We start from the raw sequence: 27,371 nt of genomic DNA, 5'->3' as shown, positions 1-27,371 counted from the left end.
CAGAGACTGAGGTCAGACCGCAGCAGTGAGAGTGCTGAATCCTAGCCACTAGACCACCAGGGACCAGTGGCCGGTGACAAGGCCCTGGCCCGTACAGCTTGGCAGAAAATGAATTTCCGCAAAGAAATGGAAAGTAGTGAAACAAGGAAAGTGTTTCTTAGGAGGAGGAAGGGTACATGTGCTTAGACTCACGTGGTGGTTTGAATGAAATACCTTATATGGGGCATTTCTGTTGGGTTTCCTTTGGCCAATCATCCTGCCTTGTCTGGTTCTGAGTCCGTATTTGGTTTATCTCAGGGTCCTCCCCCGTGTGCACTTGCGTCTCTTAGCCAAGATAGATTCTAGCGCAGAGGTCCTGTGGGTAGGTTGACATCCCTCCCTTTTAGGCCTCCAAGGAGCCTTTCTGCGCGTGTGTAGTCAGGAAGGTCTCCTTCACCTGGAGAATGAGAACTGTGTGGTCTCTTATCTGGGCAGGGCTTAGCTTCTCCCCGTTTCATCTTGGAGTATCTGTCCACAGGGGGAAGACTCCAGCTGTTCAGCCTGGGGCCCATCTATCTCCCGACTCAGCCTCAAATGGTAAAAAGCCAGCGGTGGCCAAGGATCCGGGAGCACACATGCCAGACAAAGTAGGAGCTTAATAAACTGAGTGGCGTAGCGGGAGGGGAGGGTGTTGGCATCCACAGGCGGCTTCCTGTCCTGCTGCTTTCTCAGGCCAGGAGCCTTTGAGAAACCTTCTATACCCCCTTCTCCACCCCCATCAGAGCTTCTGATCTGGGGGCAGGCGAGGACAGTGGGGAGGAAGCATAGTGTTTTGGTAGCTGGCTTTGGCGGGTGGCACGATACGTCCTCCAGATGAGCTCTAGCAGGTGCCCTAGGGGGGCAGCAGGGACTCTGAAATGTGAGCCCCCCAAGGGCTGTTCCAGGAGACCTCCTGCCCAGACCCTGGGCCTGCAGGGCCTGCATCTCCACTGTCGGCCCAAGGAGGGCTCAGGGCTGGGATAAACTCAGGCCAGGCCGGCAGGGCTGTGTGGGCTCTGTTAAATGGGGAGGGAGGGCTGCTCATTTCTGTGCTCTAAAAATTAGTGCCCTGTTGTAAAGTCATTATTTGCATCTTCGGAGTTCCATTGCCCCCAGGCAAACCCCAGGAGCCAAGCAACCTAGCCTCTGGTCCTCCTCCGCCATCCGCCCCTCCCTGGGAGAATCCAGCTGCCTGTCCCCGGGTGAGGGAACTGTACCGAGCTTTCTTGCTGAGCTTTGTGTTAGGAAAGCTACAGGTCTGTTTTCATTTCTACATACGAGGTTGTCACGCCAGCAACCTGTTCCAAACCGCGCGCCCCGCGCTTGGGCCCCTCCTCCCTGAGCACCTGCGATGCTTCTCGGTGACCCATGGGCCCAAGAGGAAGGTGCGGCCGGGCTCAAGGAGCCAGTGTGGCACCCGAGTGTGTGCAGCACAGCCTGCCTTCCTTCCAGCCCCACCTCCGGCCGTCAGAGGCTCACATATATTTTGGCAGGTTGTCTGACTGCTGCTGACGTGTTCTGAGCAGCCAGTCTTGGCCTGCGTGGAAGGGGAGGGCTGCGGGGCCAGGGGCCCTCGGGGGTTGCGGCAGAGCGCCGGTTTGCGAGTCAGGAGACCCGCCACCTAGGCCCCCCGACGCTTCTGCGAGCCCGTGTCCTCTGCGGGCTGGGCGGGCGGCTTGGGTCCTCCCTCGTCCCCGTGCTCCACTTGTCATCCTCGGTGGAGACTCTGTCCAGGGAGACACTTTAACGTGTGCCGTCCAGATCGCCGTCTGCAGAGAGTTACCTGGGCTGCTCAGAGCTGTGCAGAGCAATGGGGGTGGAGAAGGGGGAGCAGACTCCCGAGGGGCTGGACGGCTCTGGGCGCCGGTGAGTCAGTGGCCGTGCGGCCGGCCATCCTCTGCCTAGCTCCTAGAGTCCGAGGGTGCAGTCCCTTTCAGAAGCCCTCGGGGACGCCCTGAGCCCGACACGTAAGGTCCTCCAGTGGCCCTGCCCACCCGGGGCGCCTGGCAGCCCCTCAGCGCCCCACTTCCCAGACGTACCCCCAAGCTCCGCACCTTGTGTTTGCTCTCAGGGCAGCTCCGGTGTCACCCTTTAGTAGACACCTCTTCTGACCCCGTCCCCGTGCAAAGAGCTCTGTCCTCGAGGACCCACAGGCCGGCGCTCCTGGGCTGCGCCTGCCCCCCTAGACAGGTGTCCCCGCGGGTCCACATCCCATCCACCTCCATCGCCTGGCTCACGGGAAGGACTGGCTTGTGCGGACTGGCTGGCCGACCCTGGCTCCGCGCACCTCCCCCCACGGTCTCACACCTGGTGCTGACTTACCGTCATGCTTCTGTCCCAAACCTCTGAAGCCACCCAGCCGTCACCTCACAGGGGCTCCCAGGAGTAGGCGGGGGGGGGGACCCACAGCCTGACCCCCTGGACGCCACCCTTAGTGGCCTGGCTCGTCAGGCGGTGCAGCCACACGCAGCTCGGAGGCGGCAGGGAGGGAAGGGTCCTGGGGGCTGGGAGGGGCCCGGGGAGGAGCGGCCTCCTGTGAAAATACCTGGGCCTCCCAGCAAGTCCACACAGAGAACAGGGCAGGGGCCCCAGGGCAGCCGCTCGCTCCAGGAAGTTAGAGGACCAGGCGGCGGACCCACCCCTGGCTTCCCAGGGTGTCCTTGTCCCAGGGCATTAGGTCCAACCGGGACAGCTGGAAGTAGGCAGCCCGGGTCCAGGCCCCCCGGTTGCTCAGGCTCCCGGCACGTCAGGGATGCCTTGGAGACCCCATCTCGTGCCCCAGGCCGCAGACCAGGAAAACGCAGCTTCTGTACAGTCTGGCCCAGGCCCTCTCCCCACGTGGGTTTCTGCCCTCAGATCAGTAGCAGCTTGGAGCAGAAGCCCCTGTCTCCCAGTCCAAGCCCTGGCGTTCCTGTCTCTTGGCTTTTTGGAAACGTTAATGCAAAAGCGTCTGCTGGTACCCACCAGGGATTTGGTCCCCGCTCAATGGAGTCAGGACATTTGGACAACGAGGCTTACAGCAGCAGTGGCCCGTTTTTGTTCAATTTCACCTCCTGGAGGTGAAAGCGAAGGGGGTGGGCTCCTGAAACTGTTTTGACGGGCGGGGGTCAGGTGCCCGGCGCTTTGCACGACCCCACTCATTCCTCACTGCAGCCGTGTGGTGGATAACGTGAGACCCATTTTACAGAAGTAAGGAGTGAGGCCCGCAGAGTTCAGAACTTGCCCATATAACGCACCACTGGTGGCCTGGGCTCAGACGTAGCCCCTTCGACTCTAGAAACCAGGCCATTCCTCCATGTCTCGTTGCCCTAACGCAGAGGCTCACGGAATGAGGGCCTCTGTGATGGGGCGGCTCACAGAGGAACGGGCTTCAAGTGGCGTCCACGGAGCAGGTGCTCGCGTGGTCCGCACTGTCCCCGTCACCTGCCAGGTTATCGTCAGTGGTGGAGCGTGTCATTTGGGGTCAGGGGGGCCTGGGTGAGGGCCTGCCCCACACCCGCCTGGCCTCGCCCAGCCTCTGTGTCCTCATCTGTAATGTGTTAACCTCCGACGGCTGCTCTGGGTATTGGGACAGAGGGGTGCAGACAAAGCGCTTCCCACGACCTCTCCTCTGCCCCAGAGCAGTTCGGGGCCCCCCTCTGTGCACCCACAGCGCTGTTGCCCTCACTTGAAGCTCTCTCCCCTCTCGCCCACCTGCCTCCCCCCAGTTACCTGCGATCGTGCACTCCCCCTGGCCCCGCCCTGCTGAGTCCCCAGAGCTGCACCTTTGAAGGTGCCGGACGGAGAATGTGTTGCACCTGTGTTCATGGCGCTCTCGTCGTAACAGACACATTTTCGTCTGTGGCCTCATCTGATCCGCTAAGCAGCCTCTGAGGTCGGTAAGTAGGGCAGGTGTCCCCTTTGGACCCTTGGGGAGACTGAGGCAGGAATATAAGCTTCTCCCCGGCGGATGGGGAGCGAGCAGCGGCTCTGCCCTGCTCACTGCTTGGGCAGAGCGTCCGAGATGGGGAAGGACGGACAGGACAGACTCTGGAGCCTGGGCGTGCGTGAATCCCAACTCCCCCCTCCTTTAGCCTGGTTTCCTAGGCAACTTACATAAGCCTCCATTTTCCTGTTTTTAAAAGGGTATAACAACACTTACAGGATCATGGTGGGGATCAAGTGAGTTAAAATCCACAAAGCAGGTATTAACTTAGTGTGTGCCTGGCGCACAGTGTTGGTTTAACGAAACTGCAAGCCTAGCTGTGCAGATGGGCTGTCACACCACGTCCTCACTTTCTGCAAATTCCCAGCGTCCCCATCATGCAGAGGAAGGGAACAGAGTGTCACCTGGCTTTCTGTTAATTAAAGAAGGCTCCAGACAAGGCGTGAGCCCCTGGAGGAGGGCGTGAAGCCCTTGCCCGAAGCACCGCGGCTGTGCCCCGTGTGTGAGCGCTGCCCGTCCAAGCCTCCAGCAAGGAGCATCTGGATTACAAGACGGCAGTGTCGACCCCAAGTGCCGGCACGTCCCGCTTGAGAAAACTGATTTCCCGCCTGGGCCCGGGACTTCGCTGAAGCTGGGTAATCACCCAAGCAGCACCTGACCTTTCTGGCTGTTCATCTTAGCGGCTCGCAGGACTCTGGGCTGTTAAGGATGATGGTGGGGGGAGTGCTGAGCACGGCAGGCTGGGTAGGAGCCCCAGCCCGAGAGCCAGTTTGAAGGCGCCATGCCATGCGCTCCTCGGGCCAGAGCCGCACCGCACGTGGAGCTCTGGGGAACAGGAGCCAGCCAGCCGGAGAAGAAGGCAGGAGGGGGCATTGCAGGCTGCGTGGAGGTGGAAAACGAAGGCCTTGGTTTCCCAGGCCTCACTCTGCCACACACTGCTGTGTGACCTTCAGCAAGGCACTTAACCTCTCTGAGTCTCAGGAGTCCCATCTGGGAAATGGGGATATTAATACTGGCTCTGACTACTTCACACGTGAAGTCATTTTAAAATCTTAAAGCGCCACACTGCTATTGTTGTGAAATGGAGGAGACCAGCCGTGTGCGGGCAACGACTTCCATCGCCAGCCAGCCTAGGGGGCGCCCAGTGTCGGTTCTGCAGCGCCACTGCCATCCCCAGAACTTTGCTCCCTTTGAGGAGCTATTCTCTTAGTCATGAGTTACGCCGTTACGAATTATAATACCTGATGAACAATACGTTTGTTAGTAGACTTCTTCCTGCCCATTTGAGCCCCTGCTAGGAGCAAGGTTGTCGCGTTGTGTTTTGTTTTGTTTTCTAAAAGAGGTGAGAGGGACTACCCTGGCAGTCCAGCGGTTAAGACTTCGCCTTCCAATGCAAGGGGTGCAGGTTCGATCCTTGGTTGGGGAGCTAAGATCCCACATGCCTCGCCCCACATGCCTTGCGCCAAAAAACCAAAACAGAAAACAGAAGCAATATTGTAACAAATTCAATAAAGACTTTAAAAAAATAAGTAAATAAAAGGGGTAAAAGTTGAAAGAACAGGCGGATCCTGAGGGTCTTGGAGTTGGGGGGATTAGCGTGGCCTTGTGGGGATGGGGGAGGGGGACTGGGGTATCCAGGTGACAGCAAAGACACACAGGAACAGGATGGAGGGCCGGAGTGATGGGGCACGGCCAGTCTCCCCCAGATTTTCAGGAGGCCAGCCTTGTTTTCATACCCTTAACTCCTTTCTGACCAGCGTCTCTCCCCAGAAAAATCAAGTTGAAGAGACACAACTCCAGGCCAAAGGGACGCCTGGTATTACGGACCTCTGGTCCTGCCCCATAGCTACCCAGCCGGGTGCGTTTCCATTTACCAGTCTGTCGGGGGCGAAGGTGGGCTGCAGACAGAGGTGTTTCCGAGGCCCCGAGCGGGTGGGAGTGGAGAACTTGGTGACAGAGCTGCAGCTCCCGAGCTGGCGTCGCATCAGAGATAGCTCTGCGGGGTCCGGAGCAGCCCTTACGAGGCTGCTTTCCTTCCCCTTCCTTTTTATTTTCCCTTGAATTAATTTAAACTCTTTTGATTAAGGGACTGATGCCATGGGCGTACTGGGGAGCCTCATGACCACGCAGTGGAAGAATGTCCTGGCGCCCCACCTGGTCTTGTCTGATTCCAGCCCAGCAGAGGGTCAGGTGCTTCATCACAGCCTGGAGAGAACGGAGGCTTTGTGAGGGGAAGTGGGGTCAGAGCGACAGCTTTTCCTATGGCGTTTGGCTGGAGTAGAAGGTTTATTGTCTAAAGTTCTCTGTCTTAATTTAAAAATGGGCAAAGGATTTGAATAGATATTTCGCCAAAGAAGCTATACAAACGGCCAATAAGCACGTGAAAAGATGCTCGATGTCCCTAGTCACAGGGAAACGTAAGTCAAAACCACAGTGAGATGCCACCTCACGCGCATTAGAATGGATATTATCGAAAGCACAGAAGATAACAAGTGTTGTCAAGGCTATGCAGACACTGTAGCCCTGTGCACTGCTGGTGGGAATGGAAAAGGGTGCAGCTGCTCTAGAAAACAGTGTGACGGTTCCTCAAAACACCGAACGCAGACGTACCTTGTGATAGAGCGATTGCTCTTCTGGGCGCGCACCCGAAGGAGGTGAAATCACGGACTCCGGCTCTCTGGTCACCCGTGTTCATAGCAGCATCCATTATTCCAAACTGCAAAAGGGAGAGTTTTAAGTGTCTAGCAGTGGATGAACAGATAAACAAAATGAGGTATAAACATACAAGGAAATGTCGTTCAGCCTAAAGAGGCATGAAATTCTGGTACCTGTTACCGCACTGAAGACTCTCGCAAACGTTATTCTAAGTAAAATAAGGAAGACACCAAAGAACAAATATTATATGACTCCTCTCGTAGGAAGCAGCTGGTGTGGTTAATTCATAGAGACGGAAGACGGGATGGTGGCTCCCAGGGGCTGTGGAGTCACTACTGAAGCAGCAGAGTTTCTGTCCGGGATGATGAGAGGATTCACGAGCTGGACGGTGACAGTTCACACAATGTGAACGCACTTTAGGCCACATAACTGGACACTTAAAAATGGCGGAAGCGGTACATTTTTTTTTAACATCTTTATTGGGGTATAATTGCTTTACAGTGGTGTGTTAGTTTCTGCTTTATAGCAAAGTGAATCAGTTATACATATGTTCCCATCTCTCTTCCCTCTTGCGTCTCCCTCCTTCCCACCCTCCCTATCCCACCCCTCCAGGCGGTCAGAAAGCACCGAGCCGATATCCGGCTGCTTCCCACTAGATATCTACCTTACGTTTGGTAGTGTATATATGTCCATGCCTCTCTCTCGCTTTGTCACAGCTCACCCTTCCCCCTCCCCGTATCCTCAAGTCCGTTCTCCAGTAGGTCTGTGTCTTTATTCCTGTCTCACCCCTAGGTTCTTCATGACATTTTTTTTTCTTAAATTCCATATATATGTGTTAGCATACGGTATCTGTCTTTCTCTTTCTGACTTACTTCACTCTGTGTGACACTCTAGGTCTCTCCACCTCATTACAAATAGCTCAGGTTCGTGAAATGGTACATTTTATGCTATAAATATTCTATGACAGTGTGGACTGAAGTTTGTCTTGCTAGGCTGCCCCTTTCCCGGGCCCTTGGCTGTAGAGAGCTGACCTCAGTTGTGTGGGGGTCGGTTTGTCTGCACCGGTTGACATTTCTCGGTTACATTTCTCCGAAACCCAGGGAACTCATCCCTGTGCCCTGAGGGTCCTGAAGTTCCTTGCCAGCCTGCCTTCTTCTCTCCATCCTGTAGTCATCTTATGCTTGTTTTATAGGTAATGTCCGTGGATTTTACTTGCACTTTGTGGGAGGAATAGGGAAAAATATGTCTGCTCCATCTCTCCAGAAGCGGAAGTCTCCAAGTCACTTTATTTTATGGAGCGAGTTCTGCCCATGTTTCACTTCTGTTGCTAGCCGGTGAAGTCTCATTCATTTCCATATAGTATTATAAAACTAGGGCTGAAAGCATCTTTTGTTCAAGGGCTCCTACTTCTGAAATCGCGTGTTAACATTTCTAAACATTTCCAGAGAGCGGCAGAGAAGTGGCACCGTGTCATTCATCATAGCGTTTCACTGTCCACCGTCTCTTTTGCCCCAGGCCTCAGTAATGCTGATCCCCGGTGCATCTGACTGGCACTCATTCCATGATCATAAAATTAGTTTATTCTACACGTGCTGCCACCTCGCAGCTTGTCATATTGTTACTTTCCTCGGCTCATGCCTGCTGTCTCGTCCACGGTTCTGTTAGCACATGTGATCAAACATGCTTATGCGGGATTCGTCCCTTTCGTCCTCATCATGACTGCTGGTTTTTACAACACTCCTTGGAGGAAACACCGTGGTGCGGCAGCGAAAGCAGTGGGTTTTGAATTAGGACGTTTGGGTTAAGTCCTAGTTTCGCTGCTAACTGGCTAATCATTTGATTCCCCTGGGCCTCAGATCCCTCATCATTCAAATGAGGGAAGCAGAATTAGCCCCTTCCTGTGGGACCGGCTTCATGTTGAGGCCACTCACTTGTCATCGAATCAAAGGAATTATCAGACCGGCGGGATTGAGGCAAAGTTGTCGCCGCAGGCGTGATCCCTGATGGCTGTCTGCTGATGGCGGAACTGTCAGTGGATGAACGGCAGGTGCAGAATTTCCATCGAGATTCCTATTTTGGGTTTGTCGCTGTAATTTTTTATTTCCGTTGATGACTGTGCTTGGAGCGATACCCAAATTTTAAATGACTTTTGTCCTTTTCCCCGTTGAAGTTCAGTGCCTTAATCCCAGGTCTTCTTTCACCTCTGCCTTTCCGTCTCCCCTTGACCCCCTCTACTCCTTCCTTCCTGAAGTTGAAGTGCTCACCTAAGCAGAGCAGGTCACCTGTGCTTCCTCGATGTGGAGAGAAGAGCTAATGCAGGGCTTGCTGTCGCCAGGGCAAGCAAAGCGACCCAAGGCCATGCCCCGAATCCCTGTCAGGGCGAGGGGAGAAACAGGCGAGAAAGGCAATGGGGCAGGAGGGGAGCCGGGGGCAGGAGAGGTGGATGAGCCGGATGGCCCCAGGAGACAGGAGCGCAAACACAGGAGCATCTCCCGTCGGGTGGGGATGAATCACTGTCATCCCCAGGGCTCGGCAGGGTGGCAGCACCGTCCTCTCTCAGACCCCGAGTCGTTTGTAGCTGCCAGCGTGGGATGGCGGGACTGTGCGTCCTGCCCCTATTAGAGTTTGCCAGGGGGACAGGTGTCTCTGCAGAGCAGTGTGGCCTGGCTGGACACAGCGCCCGCGGTCTGACAGAATCTGCATCACCTCAGCCCCTGTAGGGCACCGTGTCGGCCGACCCCCCTCCCACCCCACGCTCTGGGAACCAGACCCTGGCCTCCTGTCATCCCCAGCAGGAAGGGGCGGAGAGCTAGCCCCCACCCGACACTGCCCAGGCGTCTGGCTTTAGGAGGTTTTCAAGAAATGGACCCGCGACGGGGCTTCCCTGGTGGCGCAGTGGTTGAGAGTCCGCCTGCCGATGCAGGGGACACGGGTTTGTGCCCCGGTCTGGGAAGATCCCACATGCCGCGGAGCGGCTGGGCCTGTGAGCCATGGCCGCTGAGCCTGCGCGTCCGGAGCCTGTGCACCGCAACGGGAGAGGCCACAGCAGTGACAGGCCCGCGTACCGCAAAAAAAAAAAAAAAAAAAGAAATGGGCCCGCGAGGTTCGTGGTGATGGTTCACTCCCAAGAACAGTGATTTCCATGAATCACTCCGTGCAGAAGCAGCCAGAACCAAACACCTAAGGGAACGAGAACAGACGCGCCAGGAGCACAGAGCACCCGGGCCCCGTGTGTGTGAGCGCCTGCGTGCACGTGTGTGCCGACACGTGTGTGCGTGTGCATGCGTGTTTCCCAGATGACCCTATGAGGATGGCTCTGTCCTTTGCCGCCTCTACTCTGACATGGATTTTTCTCGTCTTTCTCTCCTTTGCGGGACAAGCCCAGCCCCCTCCGTGACTGCCAGGCTCTGGTCACTCTTCAGAGAGATCTGTTCTGCCCGGGTGGGAGGGGTCTGGGTGACTCCCACCACCGAGATGCCCCCAAACCTCCCGGGTGGGTGTGCTGGTGTTTCCGGCTTTCCCCAGCGGAGCGCACCTCTCCTCAGCCTCCTAAACTCGACAGACGTCAGGCGCTGCCAGTACTTGGAGGGGCGGGGAAGGAAAGCAGAATCCTCGCCCCCGAAGCCCCAGCACCGCCCCCATCCAGTAGGACCCCTGGCGAGGCGGGCATGAACGTGACCTGTGGAGGGGCGACTCTGCAGAGCTCCCAGCGCACCGGCAGCGGAGCTCCGGGCCTTCGGGTTTGAGGCCCTCGAAAGGCCTGTTTAGAATCAGAGAATCGGGGCTGGAGCTGCTTCTACTTTCCTGGTTAGAAGCCGCAGGAAACCGCTTCAGAAGCCTCGATGCTTCCGGCTGCAGTGGCTCAGCTGGCGGTGTGTTCAGAGCCGGCCAGGCCCTGAGAAGCAAGGCCCGGAGCCCTGTGCTGCTCCCCGGCCAGCCCTCTCCGGCCCCGAGGTTGCCCCAGCTGCTGGCCGAGGCCTTCCAGCTGCTCCGGAAGCCAGCTGCCCCGCCCGGTGGAGGCCCCCTTCTGTAACCGGGCAGCTGCCCCGCCCCGTGGAGGCCCCCTTCTGTAATCCTGCCACGTGCCTTTACATCCATGCAGCCTCAGAAAGGAGGCAGAAGGCAGCCCTGCGCCTGCGCTGCCCCTGGGGGAAGAGTCACGTGGGAGGCACGCGGGGGCCGGGTGAAGCTCAGTGCTGACGGGGCTCTGCTGCCCGCTTCTTGGTTGCTGAGTTGGGCGAGCACCCTAGAAGGGCGCCCCCGGGAGCTCGGGGTAAGCCTGCCGGTGCTGCGTGGTGGAGCCCCTTCCCCACCGAAGCTCCCAGGCAGGCACCATCCCTGGGGCGGCACGCGTGAGAAAGTGTCCAAGCGTGAGTCGGTGACTTGCCAACCCCTCGGTGTCTCTTGGGCCCTCCCTGGATCTTTTGAGGGGTGGAGCCCGGGAGGGGTCGAGGCAGCAGGTGGGAGTCACGTGGAGGGCGAGGGCGTGGCCGGAAGCGCCGGGGCGGGGCGCCGAGGGCGCTTTGCTGCCAGCTCAGAGCCCTGGCTCTGCCACCAATCCATCAGCCTAGTTCAGCCACCTCCAGCCCGTGGCGAGTGCGCGGGCAATCTTACTTTTTTGAACCAGGGAATAAATAAGTATCTTGATCAACATGTACATAAGTAGATATTTACCAGACACCTGTCAAACAGTGGAAGCCAGAAGGAGGGGCTGTGTTGGAGGAAAAGACAGTCTCCGAGCCCAGGGGTCTCCAGTCTGCTGTGACCCAGCACATGGTTCTGGTTCTACACGGTGGTATCGTGGGGTCGGTAAGATGCGGTGGCACTGAGGAAAGACCGAGAAACATGCAGGTTTGCCCAAATCTAACAAATTAAAATGTAGGTGACTTTTATAGTATAAGCTAGGAGGCTGGGAGAGAGAGACATTCATAACGTCAGTCAGCTCTTGGGCCCGCCCGTGGCCTTCTGGCAAATGAATGAATGAGTGAGTGAATGAGTGAGCGAGTGAATGAGTGAGTGAGCGAGTGAGTGAATGAGTGAGTGAGCGAGTGAGTGAATGAGTGAGCGAGTGAGTGAATGAGTGAGCGAGTGAATGAATGAATGCATACACTGGTGAGCTGAGGCTGACTCCCGCGCTCCCTCCACCCCCTCCCCGTGCACCCTTCCCCGGCTGCATAAACTGCTGTATGAATTTGTGGCTCCCGTCAAATGGAACCACCTGAGATGGAAAGGCTCCGTTACTGGCGCGGACGGCTGCTCAGGTCAGCTCTGACGGATGCTCCTCCCGCCGCTCCGAAGCCCTCGGTCCCAGCACCGCTCACGGTGCGACCCGCAGCTGCTGGGTCTGGGCTTTGACGGCTGCTTCTGGCCAGATCCGGCCTGTCCCGTCGTCTCTCCTAAGTCCCACTGCCACGTGGTCCCCGAGCCACACAGTCCTGCCCCGCCGTCCCCCCTCCCACTGGCCCTCTGTGCGGCCCCTGCCCTGGGCTGGAGAAGCGCTCCCTCCCTCCATCCCCGCCACTCCCTGCATTCTGCCTGATCGGCCATTACTTGAATATCGAATTTCCCGTGGAGACAGTGATGGACATGAAACCACCCCGACTGAGGGCCGTGCAGTGGGACTGAGTCAGAGGCGGAGCTCAAGCCCTGCGCCCGGCGCTGACTCCCCGTGGGCCCTGGACTGGCTGCTTGACTCCTCTGAGCCTCACCGTGATGAGAGGCGGTACGGCACCAGCCGCTTGGGACTGGAGCGCGCTGACTCACCACATCACGCGTGGCGGGCGCCCAAGGGCCTCCTTCTCTCCTCACCCCGCTCCACCACTCCAGCGCTTCCCGGACCCACCGTCTCAGGGGAAAGCCCGTGTCCTCTGAGATGCTCGTAGCTCTTCTGGGATCACAGAAGCCACGTGGTCTGTGGTGCAAGGGTCCGGCCTGGAACCTGGAGTGTGGAGGAGGCTGAGTTGCCCTCTGTGTCTAGCTGGTGTCAGGGAGGGGTCCCCGAGCCTCCCGGCTGAAGGGACTCGTCGCGTTGCGATGACCTCTGTCCCTTCTGATCCCGCCCCGGGCTTGAGTGCCCCAGGCAGGCAGGGGCGCTGCTTCTGCATCTGCGGCCCCAGGGTAGTAAATGTCGGTGGACATAATCAGAACTCAGGTCCCCGGGGCCCGGCGTCTGACTGGACCACAGCCTGATTCCGGCCCAGCGCATGGAGTCAGTTCCACAGACGCTGTGGGTGGGGGGAGAGGACAGCAGTGGGGAGCGGTAACTCGGGGGAGGGCGCTCACCGCAGGGCAGAGCCTGCTGGTACTCCGACCTCTCGCCGGCTGCTCTGACTTCTGGCCAGAGGGGTCAGAGGTCAGTGGGACCCTGGCTGTGGTTGGGCAGAGGTGCTGGGTCACTGGCTTGCTTTCTGCGTAGAAGATAGACAAATGGTCGACTCTTCCAGGAGGACCCAAGACTCACACCCCACAAGCCCCTCTTCCCGGGTGTGTTGGACACGCCCCCCCCATGTGCACCCTGGGCTCCTGCTACACGCGTGCACACGCCCTCTGTGGGCAAACACCTGGGCATCATAGGCATGGCTTCGGGAACCTTAACCCTGGACGTCTCAGGGCGTAAACGAACCCCAGCAGTGTCGCACTTTTCTTTCCTGCTCCCGTGTGTCTTCTATTCCTGCCTATTCTGCCTTTTTCCTCCTTTCCGTTTTCCAATTTTCTTCTCTAGCACTTTCTTTAAGTTTTTATTTTATTTTTTTAAACTGAGGTATAGCTGATGTCCAATATTATGTTAGTCTCAGGAGTAATAGTGATTCACAATTTTTTAAGATTATACTCCATCTAAAGTTATTACAAATATACTTCTGTATATTAATTTTGTATCCTACCACTTTACTGAATCCATTGGTGAGCTCTAGTAGTTTTCTGGCAGTGTCTTTAAGCTTTTCTATCTGTAGTATCATGTCATCTGCAAACAGTGACAGCTTTACTTCTTCCTTTCCAGTTTGGATTCCTTTTACTTCTTTTTCTTGTCTGATTGCGACGGTTAGGACTTCCAATACTCTATTGAATAAAAGTGGCGAGCGTGGACACCCTTGTCTTGAGGAGGTGCTTTTAACTTTTCACTGTTCAGTAGGATGTTAGCTGTGGGTTTATCACATACGGCCTTTATTATGATGAGCTATGTTCCCTCTCTACCAACACTGTGGAGAATTTTTATCGTAAGTGGATGTTGAGTTTTGTCAAAAGCTTTTTCTGCGTCTATTGAGATGGTCATATGGTTTTTATTCTTCAGTTTGTTTATGTGGTGAATCATCCTGATTGGTTTGTGGATGTTGGACCATCCTTGCATCACTGGGATTAATCCCAATTGACAGTGGCTTATGATCCTTTTAATGTAGTGTTGGATTCAGTTTGCTAATATTTTGTTGACGATTTTTGCATCTATGTGCCTCAGTGATATTGGCCTGTAATTTTCTTTTTTATGTGATGTCTTTGTCTGGTTTTGGTTTCAGGATGACGGTGGCTTCATAGAATAATTCTGGAAGCATTCCTTCCTCTGCAATTTTTTGGAATAGTTTCAGAAGGACAGGTGTTAACAGTCTTCTCTAAATGTTTAGTAGAATTCAGCTGTGAAGCCATCAGGTCCTGGACTTTTGTTTGTTGGGAGTTTTTTAAATTACTGATGCAATTTCATTTCTGGTAATTGGTCTGTTCATATTTGCTGTTTCTCCCGGTTTAGTCTTGGGACACTGTACCTTTCTAGGAATTTTTCCATTTCTGCTAGGTTGTCCATTTTATCGGTATAGCGTCGGTCATAGTCGTCTCTTAGGATGCTTTGTATTTCTGTGGTATGGGGGTTGTACCTTCTCCTTTTTCATTTCTGATTTTATTGATTTGGGTCCTCTCTGTTTTTCCTGATGAGTCTGGCTAAAGGTTTATGAATTTTGTTTATCTTTTCAAAGAATCAGCTCTTAGCTTCATTGGCCTTTCCTACTGTTTTTAATTCTCCATTTCATTTATTTCTGCTCTGATCTTTATGGCAGCACCTGCATTTAAAATCAGGTGGTCTCCCTCCAGAGACGGGACTCCTAACCACCGTGGCCTGAGCCTCAACTAACACAACAAGGCCAGAGGACAAGGTGGGAGTCAGGCTGGTGGCAGCCAGGCACGTGTCCATTCAGAGCAGGGGAGGCAAGGCCTTGCGTGCTTGGCACCTGCCATGGGAGTCAGAGCCACTCATAGGACCTGAGGAATTCCTCACTCCCCAGGGCCCCTTATGGTCTATGGACCCCAGGGAAACACACGTATAAACTGCACACCAAACTCTCTATGTGATTTTTCGTAGCCCAGGCAGAGGAGGGGAAGAGGCATCATTTTACAGATTAGAAAACTGAGGCCCAAAGAAGCAACATGCCTCACCCCAAACAGAGGCCTCTCGACCCAGTTGGGGTCTCAGCCCTGAAGCGGTGGTGGGCTGGGCCACGTGGAGGAGAGGGTCACTGCTGGAACCCGGGTCACCAAGGCCCTCAGTGTGTCCTGTAAACTAGGAGCGAGGTGACTGTTCACTTACCCGCAGGCCTCCTTGGCAGGTTTCTGGACCACCCCTGAGAACGTTGAGACACGGAAGCCTGAGGTCCGGCCAGCGGACACCGTCTGCTCCCCACCGGGCCTTCCGTGGGACTCGGGGAGAGACCCCTGGCCCTCTTCCCCGAACCCCTGGGCCTCCTCACCTGCAGAAAATACATCGTTTCTGAAAATCGTTGTGAGGATGGGAGGGCCTTTGGGTGAGGAGCTCTTTTTTTTTTTTTTTTTTTTCGCGGTACGCGGGCCTCTCACTGTTGTGGTCTCTCCCGTTGGGGAGCACAGGCTCCGGACGCGCAGGCCCAGCAGCCACGGCTCACGGGCCCAGCCGCTCCGTGGCATGTGGGATCCTCCCGGACCGGGGCACGAACCCGCGTCCCCTGCATCGGCAGGCGGACTCTCAACCTCTGCGCCACCGGGGAAGCCCTGGGTGGGGAGCTCCTTGAGCAGTTCTGGAGCGAGGTATATGCGCTAAGACCCCCGTCCCACCCGATCCCCAAAGTGTAGGAGACACTGTTACTTCAGCCAGATCCTGGATGAGACTAAAATCGCTCAGTAGCCACAAAGGTGAACGCTCTCTGGTGACTGACAGAGTGAGCACCCCAGGGAGACGCTTCCATCTGCCTTGGAATAAAATGCTCAGAGTATTTCTCTCATCCTCCCAACCTGAAGGTTCTGGAAATGTAACACTGAGCAAAACACTTGACAGGGAACTTCTAGATGTTTATAAAACCTGCCGCGATGGTGATATTTTTCTGTTAACCAGCTGGCAACCATTTTTATGGGATCATCTGCTCATTAGCCCAATAATTTGATGACTTGAAAACTTTGCTTCATAAACGAGAAAAGGTAAAGTTGAAGAATTAAAAAAGACTAAGCTCACGTCACAGAGCAACTAAGAGGCCACACCCGGTCAGAACCTTCCATACTGGAAGTGTCATATCCTCTCAAAACCCCTTAGTAGCAGTGGTTTTTTTGAGGGACAAATGGGGTTCCCCTTAGGAAACAGCGTTGTCCGAGAGGATGGTCTTGGGTGGTCCCTGGCGTTCCTGCCATTCACCCTTGTCATGGCCGTGCTAAGGCGCCGTGAACTTGGCAGTGAGTGAAATACCGTTCTCCGGTTCTCTTCTTGGGGAAATCCATCAGTAATTAGACTCATTTTTCAATTTCGTCACCTAGAAACAGAAAATGCCCATAAATCTCCCCAAGCAGACATTAGATGCTGCCGATTTAATTACCGATGAGTAAACAAGGTGATTCAGCCTCCACGAGACGCCCAACGCGTTCATCACCGGCTCATTAAACTACCGCGCAGGCGATCGTTCACCGCGAGGAGCGGGCGGGGTGGAGCCGGAGCAGGGGATCGCGGACACGTGCTTTCACGTGAGGGTGCTGAGCCGGTGCCGCCGGGGCGGGAGGGGGACCCCGGGTGCGCGGGAGTAACCCCGTGGTCGTGGCACCTCTGCAGACACGACTGTGACCCCGAGGCGGACCCTGTCCTTTCTCACCAAGACTGTCTCCTTCCCCCAAGTCCCCCCACCCGCCCCGTCCAGTAGGAAGACGCTCCCAAGCTTCCTCAGGTCGGTTTACCTACAAGGAGCAGGTGGGCGCTTTGGGAACCTCCTTGAGGTATAATTAGGGTGACTACAGTCTCTAGTTCCCCTGGGATCACCCCCGTGTGATCACCCCCCGTGTCCCCACTAATTAGTCACTCTCAAAGCTGCCCTTGTCTGACGGGTAAACTATATGGTCACCCTGTGCATCCCACGGGGAGGGTACAGGTTGTAAGTCAGCACCGATGCGTTGATGGTCCTTGTGTTGAGAGGGGTGCTGAGGTCATGTTGTGGGTCAGCAGGTGAGTTCATGGTGATGGCTGGGCGGTGTCTGCTGGGGGGGCCCAGGTGGGGGGCGGCTTGAGCACCGGACACAGGTCAGGAGATGGGGGTTTGCACCCAGCACCGCTCCGGTCATCTCGGGGTGTCACTTCTATCTAACCCTGAGCCAGGTCACTCACGAGGCCTCTCAGTTTTGTGAGTCTAGCCTGTGTCGAGTGTACGTCACCCTGCGGGACACTGGAGCCCCCTTCCTCCCCTGAGCTTCTGTGGTCCTGTGCTGATTTTATGAGATGGTTCTCTCTGCCCCAAAGAGAAGCTTTGGGGTGATGCCCGCCAGTATTTCCACAGCACTTTGCAGTTTACAGAGCACGTCCACGTACGTGGACACCAGCACACGACGCAGGCTGTTTCCATGCTTCTCCTTCTATGGATGAAAAAGTTAAAGCTGACGTTAAGGGCCAGCGCTCTGGGCTCAGGGGCCCGAGGTGCAGCCCCGCCACGGCTCTTAGAGTCTGTGTGGTCTGGGCGAGCGGACCTGCCTTCCGCGTCTCAACCTCCTGATTCACGGGGAGGACTGATCTGCCGGCATCGTGATGTTGTGACGAAGGAAGAAAATAATTCGGTAACTCGTGCAAGGGACTTGGGATCAGGGTCGGGATTGAGAACACACAGGGTGACATTAGTTCTTGTGGTTATTGGTGGTGTTGGTGGTCGATATCATGGTAACCAGCTTGTAACCGGCGTGACGGGGACTCTTCTCAGGCACCGGGACCCGGGGTCTGTCTGTGACCCCAGCTTCCGTTGTCCCGTCTGCCGTACGATTTCTGTCCGCAAGTCAGAGGCAGCAAGCAGAAAAGCAGGAACAATGAAGCCCGTGTTTGGGGAGGTGTTTTGCCTCCTGGCACCGCGAGAACACGAGCTGGGAGCTGAAACTCCTCCCTCCTCGCCTCACATCCTTCCAGCAGAGGACGTAGCGGCACGAGGACTGTATTTAGGCCATCGCAGCCCTCATGGGCTCCACGGTTGGGGGAGGGGACCAAGCCCTCTGCGCTGTGCCCTCACTCGGGATGTTGGCCCTTCCTGGGTACCTGGGCTCCTCTGTGGGTCCACACAGGTCAGGAGACACCCCATCCACACCCGCAAGGGCTGGGGTGCGTTCATCAGCATCACAGATGGATGTTCACGGCTCTGTGTTTTTCCATTTTCAGTGGGTCTGCACACCTTTTAAGCAGTTCGCAAGAAATAGCCAATTAGCTGAACTGCTGTGTGACCCTGTGGACGCTGCCCGTCCCTCAGGTGGAGGGAGAAGTTCTGAGAGGGACGGAGGGGAAGCCGGGGGCTGATGGCTGGAGGGGCGGAGGACCACGAAGGAAAGGTGGGGGCAGGAGGGTGGGAGGGAGGCAGAGGCCCGGGGCGGGGACCGGCTATTTTCACCTGCGTGAGACAGATTCGCTTCTTCCTCCTTGGATGTTTGGCGTCTTGGCTAAAAATGCCTCAAGGGAATGGTGTCTTGGGGACAGGGAGATGGAGAGGGCGGTGGCACTAGGAGGCTTGGGCGGGGAGCTGTGCTCGGGCGGTAGTGATGGCGATGGGGGTGGAGGAGACGGTGGTGATGGTGATGGGGGTGGAGGAGACGGTGGTGATGGTGATGGGGGTGGAGGAGACGGTGGTGATGGTGATGGGGGTGGAGGAGATGGTGGTGATGGTGATGGGGGTGGTGTGAGGAGGAAAAGAAAGTGGGGTGAGAGAAGTAGAGGAGAAGAAATTACCTGCCTTCCTGCTTCATGAAGTGGTCGTGACGCTCAACATAAAATGGAAGGCTCTTCATAAACTGTAATGTCCCACCCCTTGCGCTCTCGCTGTGGAAGTGACCGCAGGTCCTCAACCCTCCTGAACCCACGCTCTCGCTCCCGATGGGCACTGCTGTCATCGGTCACCTCGTCCAGGCCATTGAGATAAGTCGCTTCAGGAGGCAAAGGGTTGTGGGGTTCCCAGAGCCTCCAGGGAAAGGCTCGCGGCTGGGGGGCTGGGGTCCCTTCGGCTGTGGACCCAGGGCTGGGGGTCGGGGTCAGGAGCATTCAGAAGGCCCGGAACCTGGCAGACGGGCTCAGAGAAGTTTCTGGTTTGGTTGTGAAGTTGTGTCAATAGAAAACACACGTGAGGCCTTGGGCTCCAGTTTGTGTTGAAGTCAAGAGGCTCAGAAGTAGCTCGAAAATGGGTCATGCTACCTGCTGAGGGTCCTGGAGGCCCATGTGGGCAGGAGGGAAGAGGGGGCGGGCAGAGGGCTGGTGCTCTGGGCGCTGGAGAGTGGCCCAGGCGGGACCTCTGGGGATACACAGAGCTGCCTGGAGGGGGCGTGAGCCCCACAGACGCCTGCGGAACCTCCGCTGCACCTGCCGCAGAGCCGGGGCAGAGCCGGGGGCCATGCTCGATGCAGAGCCGCGATGGCAGCTGAGCCATCCCAGTGCGGACTATGACTCCTGATCCCCAAGTCGCCGGAGTCGTGTAGCTTCCCACTTTCCTGGTGACAAGGCCACAGCTGGGAAGATTACGCGGCTCGTCACGGGGAAACAGCTTGGCTCCAAAGCCCTTTCCCTCTGTCATTTTGCCCTCCAGTTAAAGACACCTCCTACCCAAGGTGACAAAGAGGCCTGCTTCCGCCCTGCAGGCCTCTGTCCCCAAGGGGATGAGCTTGCAGAAAACACACACATTGTCGTAAGTGCTCGAATCGTGTCTGCAGAGGGCCCTGCACTGAGTGGAGGGCCGTGGGGGGCCGGGGAGGGTAAGACGTCTAGACCAGGGGAGGGGCAGGCCTTGCAGGTGGAGAAAGGCCGGCCTGGCAGGGTTTCCCTCACCGCCCGTCTGGGTTGCACGTGGTGAGCCTTCTGGTGTGGCTGGAGCACACGGTGCTGGCCGGATACGGGGCCAGAGGGACGAGTGGGTTCCACCGGGACCTGGGAGCCAGGCCATGGAGGCGAGTTTCCATCCCAGGCCGGGGCGGGGGTGGCACGGGGGGAGGTGGTTAGGCAGAGAATCAGCCTGGATGCCAGTAAGACCAGTGAGGAAGCTGCCTTAACACCCACACAGTGATGGGGGCGGGCGGAGGACAAGCCGTGGAGACAGGCAGAAAAGGGGGTCTGTTCCCCTGTGCCGCGTGCTGGTCTGCTTCCTTGCAAGAAGGTGGGCATTTAGGAGAGAGTTTTGAGGCCACGGCTGCATCCGTTTGGGAAACCACACACTAGCCACAGGTCATTAAGCAAATGCCCCCGGTCCCCAGAAGCACTTCAGCTCTGAGTGGGAATACCTGTCACCACTCTGCTCCATTACCCAAAGCAAAGGTGATGTCCCGGAGCCAGTGACGTCCCGGGAGAGGGGGGACCGGCCGCGCCCTGATAGCCTGTGCTGCCCGTGGGGAGGGGCACGTGGCCACCCATGAACTCCAAGGGGCGGCTCAGCAGCCCGTGACGACGGTGCAGGACACCGCGAGCACGCAGGCAGGCCAGGTCTGCCCTGGGGGCTGACAGCTGAGAAGCAGCCCAGGAAGGGGCCCCGGGGACGGGCAGAGATGCCGTCTGGGGGACGGGCTGGCGAGGGGCAGGCCGGCACCTGGACATCTGAGCCGCCCGCTTGACCCTCCCAGGGGGGCAAGGCCAGCCTCCAGAGGAGACGTGAGCTGAGCGTCTCACAAGTGGGTGAGTCGCGGCCACCTGGCGTCACGGGCGAGGGCAGAGCAAGCTGTGCGGGAGGAGAGCTTCCGGATCTTTGGGCTGAGCCCCTGTGAGACCAGCGACCCAGCAGAGTTTCAGCCTCCGGGGCCACCAGCCTCGACAAACAGGCGACTGTCCTTTCCGAGGCTGCTTTGCTCTTAGGTATCCCGTGGTTTTGTCCAGCCCTTCCATCCTTTACAGGAGTCCTGGGTGTTAAGGCCAGACCGCCTGCACCACCATAAGGCCCTTGGGAAGGGTCTGCCTCGAAACATGGTGGACTTGAAGGCGTTGCCTGCAGCCGCCTCCGGCCCACCGCCTCGTGCCCCATCCCAGGGCCCCAGCCTTCCACCAGCTCTCTCGACAAGCAGCTGTCCTGGCGGTTTCCTGACACGTGATCCCGGGGAGGGGGTAGCTGATACAGGTTCAACCGTGGCCTCAGGTAGCTTTAGATGAAGACCCTTGATGGTTAGAAAATCTTTAACATCCAAAGGAATGCTTCCTTTTTTTCCCTTTGTGAGAAAATAAGTATAACAAAATTTGCCGTTCTAACCATTTTAAAGTGTCCACTTGAGTGGCATGAATTACGCTCACGACGTTGTGCGGCCATCACCGCTGTTTCTGCAACTTTTCATTCCCCGAAACGGCTCCCTCCTCCTCCAGCCCTGGGAACCTCTAATCTACAGTTTCCGTGAATTTGCCCGTTCTGGGTGTTTCACAGAAGTGGAATCATACATCCCTGTCCTTTGAGGACTGGCTTCTCTCAGCACAGTGTTTTCAGCCCTCACCCGTGTTGCAGCGCGTGTCAGAACTTTATTCCTTCTCAGGTCTGACTAGTATCCTGTGCGTGTGTTCACCACACTCTGTGTAGTCCTTCAGCCGCAGAGGGAAGGAAAGCTCTCTGAGTGTGAATTTCCACAGCTGGTCTGTTACAGAGCAGGTACATGCTGTTTAACACAGACGGTGGGCGTCGCCCAGCTGCACCACGTGTGCAGAAACATGCATGCTTGAAGAGACACGAGCGTGCATACGTGAACAGACCTGGCGGGCGCTCCCTGATGGCCGGGTCCGGGGAGCTGTCGCCTGGCACCGGCTTCCCTTACCAGGAGGGAATGTCGTGTTCTCCTAAAGCACACGCAGTCATAGTCCCGTTAATGAAGGATTTTTCATTATCAAACCTGTCTGTGTTTATAGGGATCCTCAGAACAGCAAGGCAGGAACTCTGTGTTCTCTCCACGTTTGGGAATCGGCTGTGCCTGTGCAGAGCTGCGCACAGACCAGGGACGAGCTTGACAGAGGACTCTGGAGAGACTTTGGAAGTGGTATTCCAAGTTCTAAGAAAACCAGGGGAAAAAAAAGCACTCATTCCTCTTCTCCAGTACAATCTCAGGCAGAGCCCAGGACATGAAGCCAGCAGGTCACCCGGGCGAGTCAGGAAGCGACGGCTGCGCCCTTTCGCGTGTGCTCTCTCTCCACACCCCATCCTGTGGGTTCCCCAGACTGGAGTCAGCCGTGTAGGGTCCTCGGGTTAAAGTGGCCATGCTCTGGTTCAAGGCGGGGGCAGGGGGGAAGCCCCACCTTGTCAGCCTCCCCTCGACCTGTACCCGCTCCCAAAGCAGCCCTGGGAAGCCCAGGGCTCTCAGCAGCATCGTGTTTTGTTTTGTTTTTTCATGCTTAACTAGCTCTTCTACCGATGAGAAACAGACCAGGGAGGTAGCGTGATTTCCCGAAGACACAGAGCCATTCGGTGTCAGAATCAGGATTGTTACCATCCACAGATAACCGAGTCTGCCGTGAAGAGGCTTACAGTGCGGGTGAAGGGCAGGACGTGTGGACGTGAGGAGAGCGGAAAGCTCTGACGGCCTGTGCCCACCAGGGCCTCACAGCCCACAGGCATCCGGGAGACCTCGTGACCCCTGGGAACCGAGGCGCTCCCTCCTCTGAATCCCCTCAGTGGGTCAAACCTGGGAGTGGATGTGGGCCCGGGTGCCAGTGGCGGCCATAAGGGGAGAGCAGGGAGAGGGGAGGGATGGGGACACGGTGACAAGGAAAGGACGCACGGGGCGGGCGGGGTTGGGGAATATTGTCGGGAGGGAAGGGGAGGTGCTGGGAAAGGGAAGAGATGGAACCACTTGAGCGGCGAGGTCCCCACTCCAGCCGGCTGCAGCGGAGGGTCCTCGGGAGCCCTGGGCGTCCCCTCGCCCCCCACCCGCAGCTGTGCGTGGCTGCGTCTGGCGCGACCCAGCCTTGTCCTCATGCCTCCTCCAGCCTATTCAACCTCGACCCACAGTGGGGCCTGGAATCAGGCTGCCCCAGGGTGGCTTCCAGAGTTGCCAGGGGTTCCCGAGATCACAGAAACGGCGGGTCCCGTGCTGGACCTCGGTGCGTTCTCAGGGCTCTGGGGCCCCCAGAACCAGGCCCGAGGAGGCCATGAGGAATGTGAACTCATGAGGCCAGAGGCACCCGGACATCAGCCGGCCGGAGAACGGCTTCCACAGCTGCACTGTTCTCCACCCCCGGACGTTTCTATGGCAACACACAGTGTTTTGAAAGGATGGCCAAGCTGTTTCACTTGTTTACGTTTTCTTGTTTGTTTTTTGGCTTTGAAGAGAGGGGTGGAATTCATTCTGTAAGGACACCCGTGCCCCTAACGTTAGAGTGAATACAGCACTGCTCACAAGAGGTGCTACACACGTGCACACCCGCGTTCACCCACCTCACAGGTGACTGTGCCCCAGACTTGGTGACCACAGGCCCTTGCTCCTTCCCTGGGTTCTTGTCCGGACCCTTCTTCCTGGCTCCTGGGCCCTCTTCAGTTCTGTCTCAGACCCTTAAACCTCGTACTGAGGAGTCCGACCCACTCGTGTCTTAGGGGGTCAGCGGGGCCCGGGAGGCAAAGAAACGAACGCACTTTGGGCCTCGGGTCAGGAAGTCCAGCTCATCCTGCATGCTCCACGTGTACCCGCCAGGCCTTATCTCATCAGTGTCCTAGTCTTTCCGCCGGGAGGTTACTTAGATAACCTCTGAGGTCCTTTATCTCTCAGACCCCATGGCTTTAAGCAGGACCCCGTCACTTCTCCTGGGAGACAATTCCCAGGACGCGGAAGCACTCCCTTGGGCTGAGGTCGTCCCGTAGGGGATGGACCCCAGCCTCAGCTCTCCTCCGGTCCACACGATCTCCAGGGCCACCTTGTCCAGCCGCCCCTGCGAGCCCAGCTCCGTGCGAGCCCACCTCTACGTCCAAGTCCAGGAGCTCCGCCTTGAGTACAGAACGCGGACCCCTCCTATTCCTCAAGGCCCCACTGCAGCGAGAGGGTCCTCCACCCACAGTCACCGGGTTAGAAACCCCGGGGGGGCCGCGCCCTTCTTTCCCTGCCTCTTCTCCGACCCCCACGTGCAGCCGGAAAGCGAATCGCACGCCTTCTGTGTCCCAGGTCCCCCTGCTCATCTCCAGTCCCCCGTCTCGGCCGCGGCTCAGGCCTCCACGATCTCTGCGTGGGCCACCCCTGCCCGATTGCCCCATCGTGACAGCGCCAGATGGCAGTGCACACCACAGCAGGGCCGCCGTCTCCTCAGAACGGAAGCCGAGTGTCCAGGCCTGGCCCCAGAGCCCCTGGTCCCCTTGCTCCGGCCCACCTCTCCAGCCCGTCCCCTCCCCAGCCACGGCCTCCACACTTCCCCCCTTTACCTCTCTCTCCACCGGATGCCTGACCCACCCACTTCAGCTGACAGCTCTCCATCCTCCCAGCCTTCCCTCCAGGGCACAGCTTACCTGCTGTACTGGACTCTGTCCATCTGTCCCCATTGTCCCCAGAGCTCCTGGAGGTCAGTTTCTGAGCCCTTTCTCTTGAATCTCCAGCACATAAACATGTCCGTGAACGGCTGAGTGGAGGGCTCTCTGCCATGCCCGTGGCTCCTTCTCGTCTCCACCTGTTATGTCACATGCTGTAGATTAGGGAGTGGGCCTCATGGGGGAAACTTACAAAGGCCGAGGGTCAACAAGAGAAGACACACGTCCCCAGGTCCTCCATCTCACAGGAGGTGCAGCAGGTCTAGGACGCGCCGGGGCTGCGGTGTGAGCCTGCACGGCAGTGGAGGGACCCGGGACCCCTCCTCCCCCGTGGCTTTCTCTTTTCATAGAGGAATCAGGAAGGGAAGGCAGCCTCGCAGATGAGAGGGTAAACACACTGCTTGGTGCCGGTCAGGCGGGGCTGGGGGTGCCGCTGTTTAAGGAGTTGTCTGAGACGCCAGGACGCTCGGAGCCCTGGGGTATGGCTGTCCTCCCTGCCGCGGGAAGGGGTGTTCCGAGCTGGGTTGCTACCTGTCCCAGAAAGCTCACTGTGCAGACGACCCAGAGGGCTCTCCAGCATCGTGTCCAGGGACTCAGCTGGTTGTGCCTCACCAGTGACGTGTGACTGATGGAGGCTGGTGGGGTGAATGCATCTGGCACGCAGGCGAACACATGAAAGCCCCTGACACAAATGGGTACCCAGCTTACCTTTGTTTCCCTTCTCATCCCTGCTCCAACTTCGTGAATTTCCGCAGAGGTTTCTGGGGGTGCAGAGGAGGTGGCCCTGTCAGCTGGGGCTAAACGTGGGCGCTCTGAATGGTCTCGGGGGCGGGGGCTGAGTGGCTGGACAGCTCACCTTCCGCAGTCGTCCTCAGGTGTGTCGTGCCCTTTTGGAACATGCATTCCCTTTCAACAAGGTCCTGATGTACATTTTTATCCAACATCACCTGCTTTTTAAAGACCAGAGTTCCTACGCACTGCCGTTTGCTCCTGGGTCGCAGACCCCCGGGAAGCCACGTCCCAGACCAACTTCAAGATGACGGAATGGGTGGGAGGTGAGGACAAGCCTGCCTCGGAGAGGCTGGTGGAGTCCCCCCCTCCATCCCCTTCCCCTGGTTGCCGCTTGTCTGGGCCTCTCTCAGCACGTGGACCAGTGGTTCCTAAACGTCAGGTGCTTCAGAGACACCCGGGGAATGGTCTGGAATGTGCACTTCCAGGCTCCATGGCCAGAAGATCTCCTCCAGTAGGTCTGGGTGGGGCCCGGGGCTCTTCCCTTTTTAACTTTGTGTCCCCAGACTTCGTCCTGAGCTGGGCTGGGTGAGGCCGGCACGCGCTCAATGTCGCAGGGTTTGGGGAGGGTGGGCAGAGCAGATGGGCAGAGCACGGGGGGCGCTGGGACCAGCCTGACCTCCCTGCAGGTTGGGCGGCAGGCCGTGTGCCTTCTAGGGATACGGTGGGCGTGGGACCTGGGGTCTTCAGTGAGCCCCTCCTGACTTGCGGAGGGGGAGAAGCCGGGTCTGGGGTCTGAGGTGGGAGCTTCCTGGACGCTCCCACAGAGACGAGCGCAAAGCACCGGTGTGTGAAGGCCACGGCCGCCCCTGCCTGAGGGGCCTTGAAGGCTCTGCACCGGGGGCAGCGTGGGAGAGCGGCTGCTGCGGAGGGTGGGGTGCCGGTGAATCAGCCCTGAGTCGGCTCCAGCCAGCCGGAGTCAGTCCTGCCGAGCGTGGGCTCCAGGGACAGGGCCACATCCCACAGCAGAGCCCTCTTGGAGAGGACAGAGTGTGGAGAGCGAACTAGCACCGCCCCTCCACCACCCAGTGCCCGCCCTCATCCTGGCAATGCTGGGGTCCCTGCGGATCCGGTCTCGCTCTTTGGACAGAGAGTTCTGTTTCCTCACGGAAGAGGGCTCGCAGGTCGGGGTCAGCGCGCGTGGGCAGCTGCCTCTGTTTCAGCAGCCGGCGGAGGTTTGCATGCTCTGCTTCTTGGTGGCCGGGTACAGAGACCCCGGCTGTAGCTTCAGGGTTGGTGACTCAGAACTGTGGCACTTCCCCTGCCCTTCTGTCTCAACCCTTCTCAGCACCAGCTCCCATCCCGGCATCCTTGGGTCCCCTTAGAGAAGGCATCATGAGTTCTCTTCTGAGAAGTACGAGGAACTGCTCACTGATGAACTGAGATGTTTCTCAAAGATGTGCGATTTTTCACCACCCTAATTTCTGCATTTTAACATTTGAAGACTAAAAACCCCCTTCCTGCCCAGTGGATCGGAGCTCTCCTGTGGGATGGACCGTGGGGCTCGGGATGTGGCCTGGGGGTGTCCCCCTGATCCGACCGTGGAGGGGCCCCCTTCTCCTCCACCACCTTGGGGGACCTGCTGGGTCAGAATTTTCCAAACCCCCAGTCTAATGACTCCTTCTCTCTCTTCTACTTGTGTTTCCTAGGAACGGGTGGAGTATCTCTTTCTCATCATTTTTACTGTGGAAGCATTTTTAAAAGTCGTAGCCTACGGGCTGCTCTTTCACCCCAACGCTTACCTCCGCAACGGCTGGAACTTGCTGGATTTTATCATTGTGGTTGTCGGGTGAGTACAGCCACCCCTCCCCCCCTCCGCCACCCTCACCCGGTACCGGCCCCTTCCCATCCGTATCTGTGTCTCTGGTCACAAGGGCCCTGGGCTTCAGGCCAGACGAGAGGATCTATTAAACATCACTTTGGATTCAGACTGTCTCCAAAGGGAGAGGAGCGTCACCTGGAGCAGCGCCGGCCCCCACTCCCACCTGCACACGCGTGCACACGCACACATGCGCACACGCACACACACACGCGTGCGCACCGGTGAATCCGGGGCCTCCTGGTGGAGCCCAGGGGCC

The 27,371-nt window shown here is 57.4% G+C and overlaps 1 protein-coding gene across 2 annotated transcripts in view; it reads left to right on the top strand.

The window, feature by feature from the left end:
• CACNA1C (calcium voltage-gated channel subunit alpha1 C) overlaps positions 1–27,371 on the top strand; it is a gene marked incomplete at its 3' end in the record, with an annotated part of 458,987 nt that overhangs the window by 250,312 nt on the left and 181,304 nt on the right. For both annotated transcript variants that reach the window (XM_082665273.1, XM_082665272.1), the window contains one exon: positions 26,943–27,082. In XM_082665273.1, coding sequence (XP_082521399.1) covers positions 26,943–27,082 — 140 coding nt within the window. The remainder of the gene's footprint in view (positions 1–26,942; positions 27,083–27,371) is intronic.

The sequence above is a fragment of the Grampus griseus genome, assembly GCF_964374135.1.
Source record: "Grampus griseus genome assembly, chromosome: 11".
In the NCBI taxonomy this organism is placed as follows: Eukaryota; Metazoa; Chordata; class Mammalia; order Artiodactyla; family Delphinidae; genus Grampus; species Grampus griseus.
Note: the sequence above shows the minus strand (reverse complement) of the source record. Positions and strands in the feature narration are given on the sequence as shown.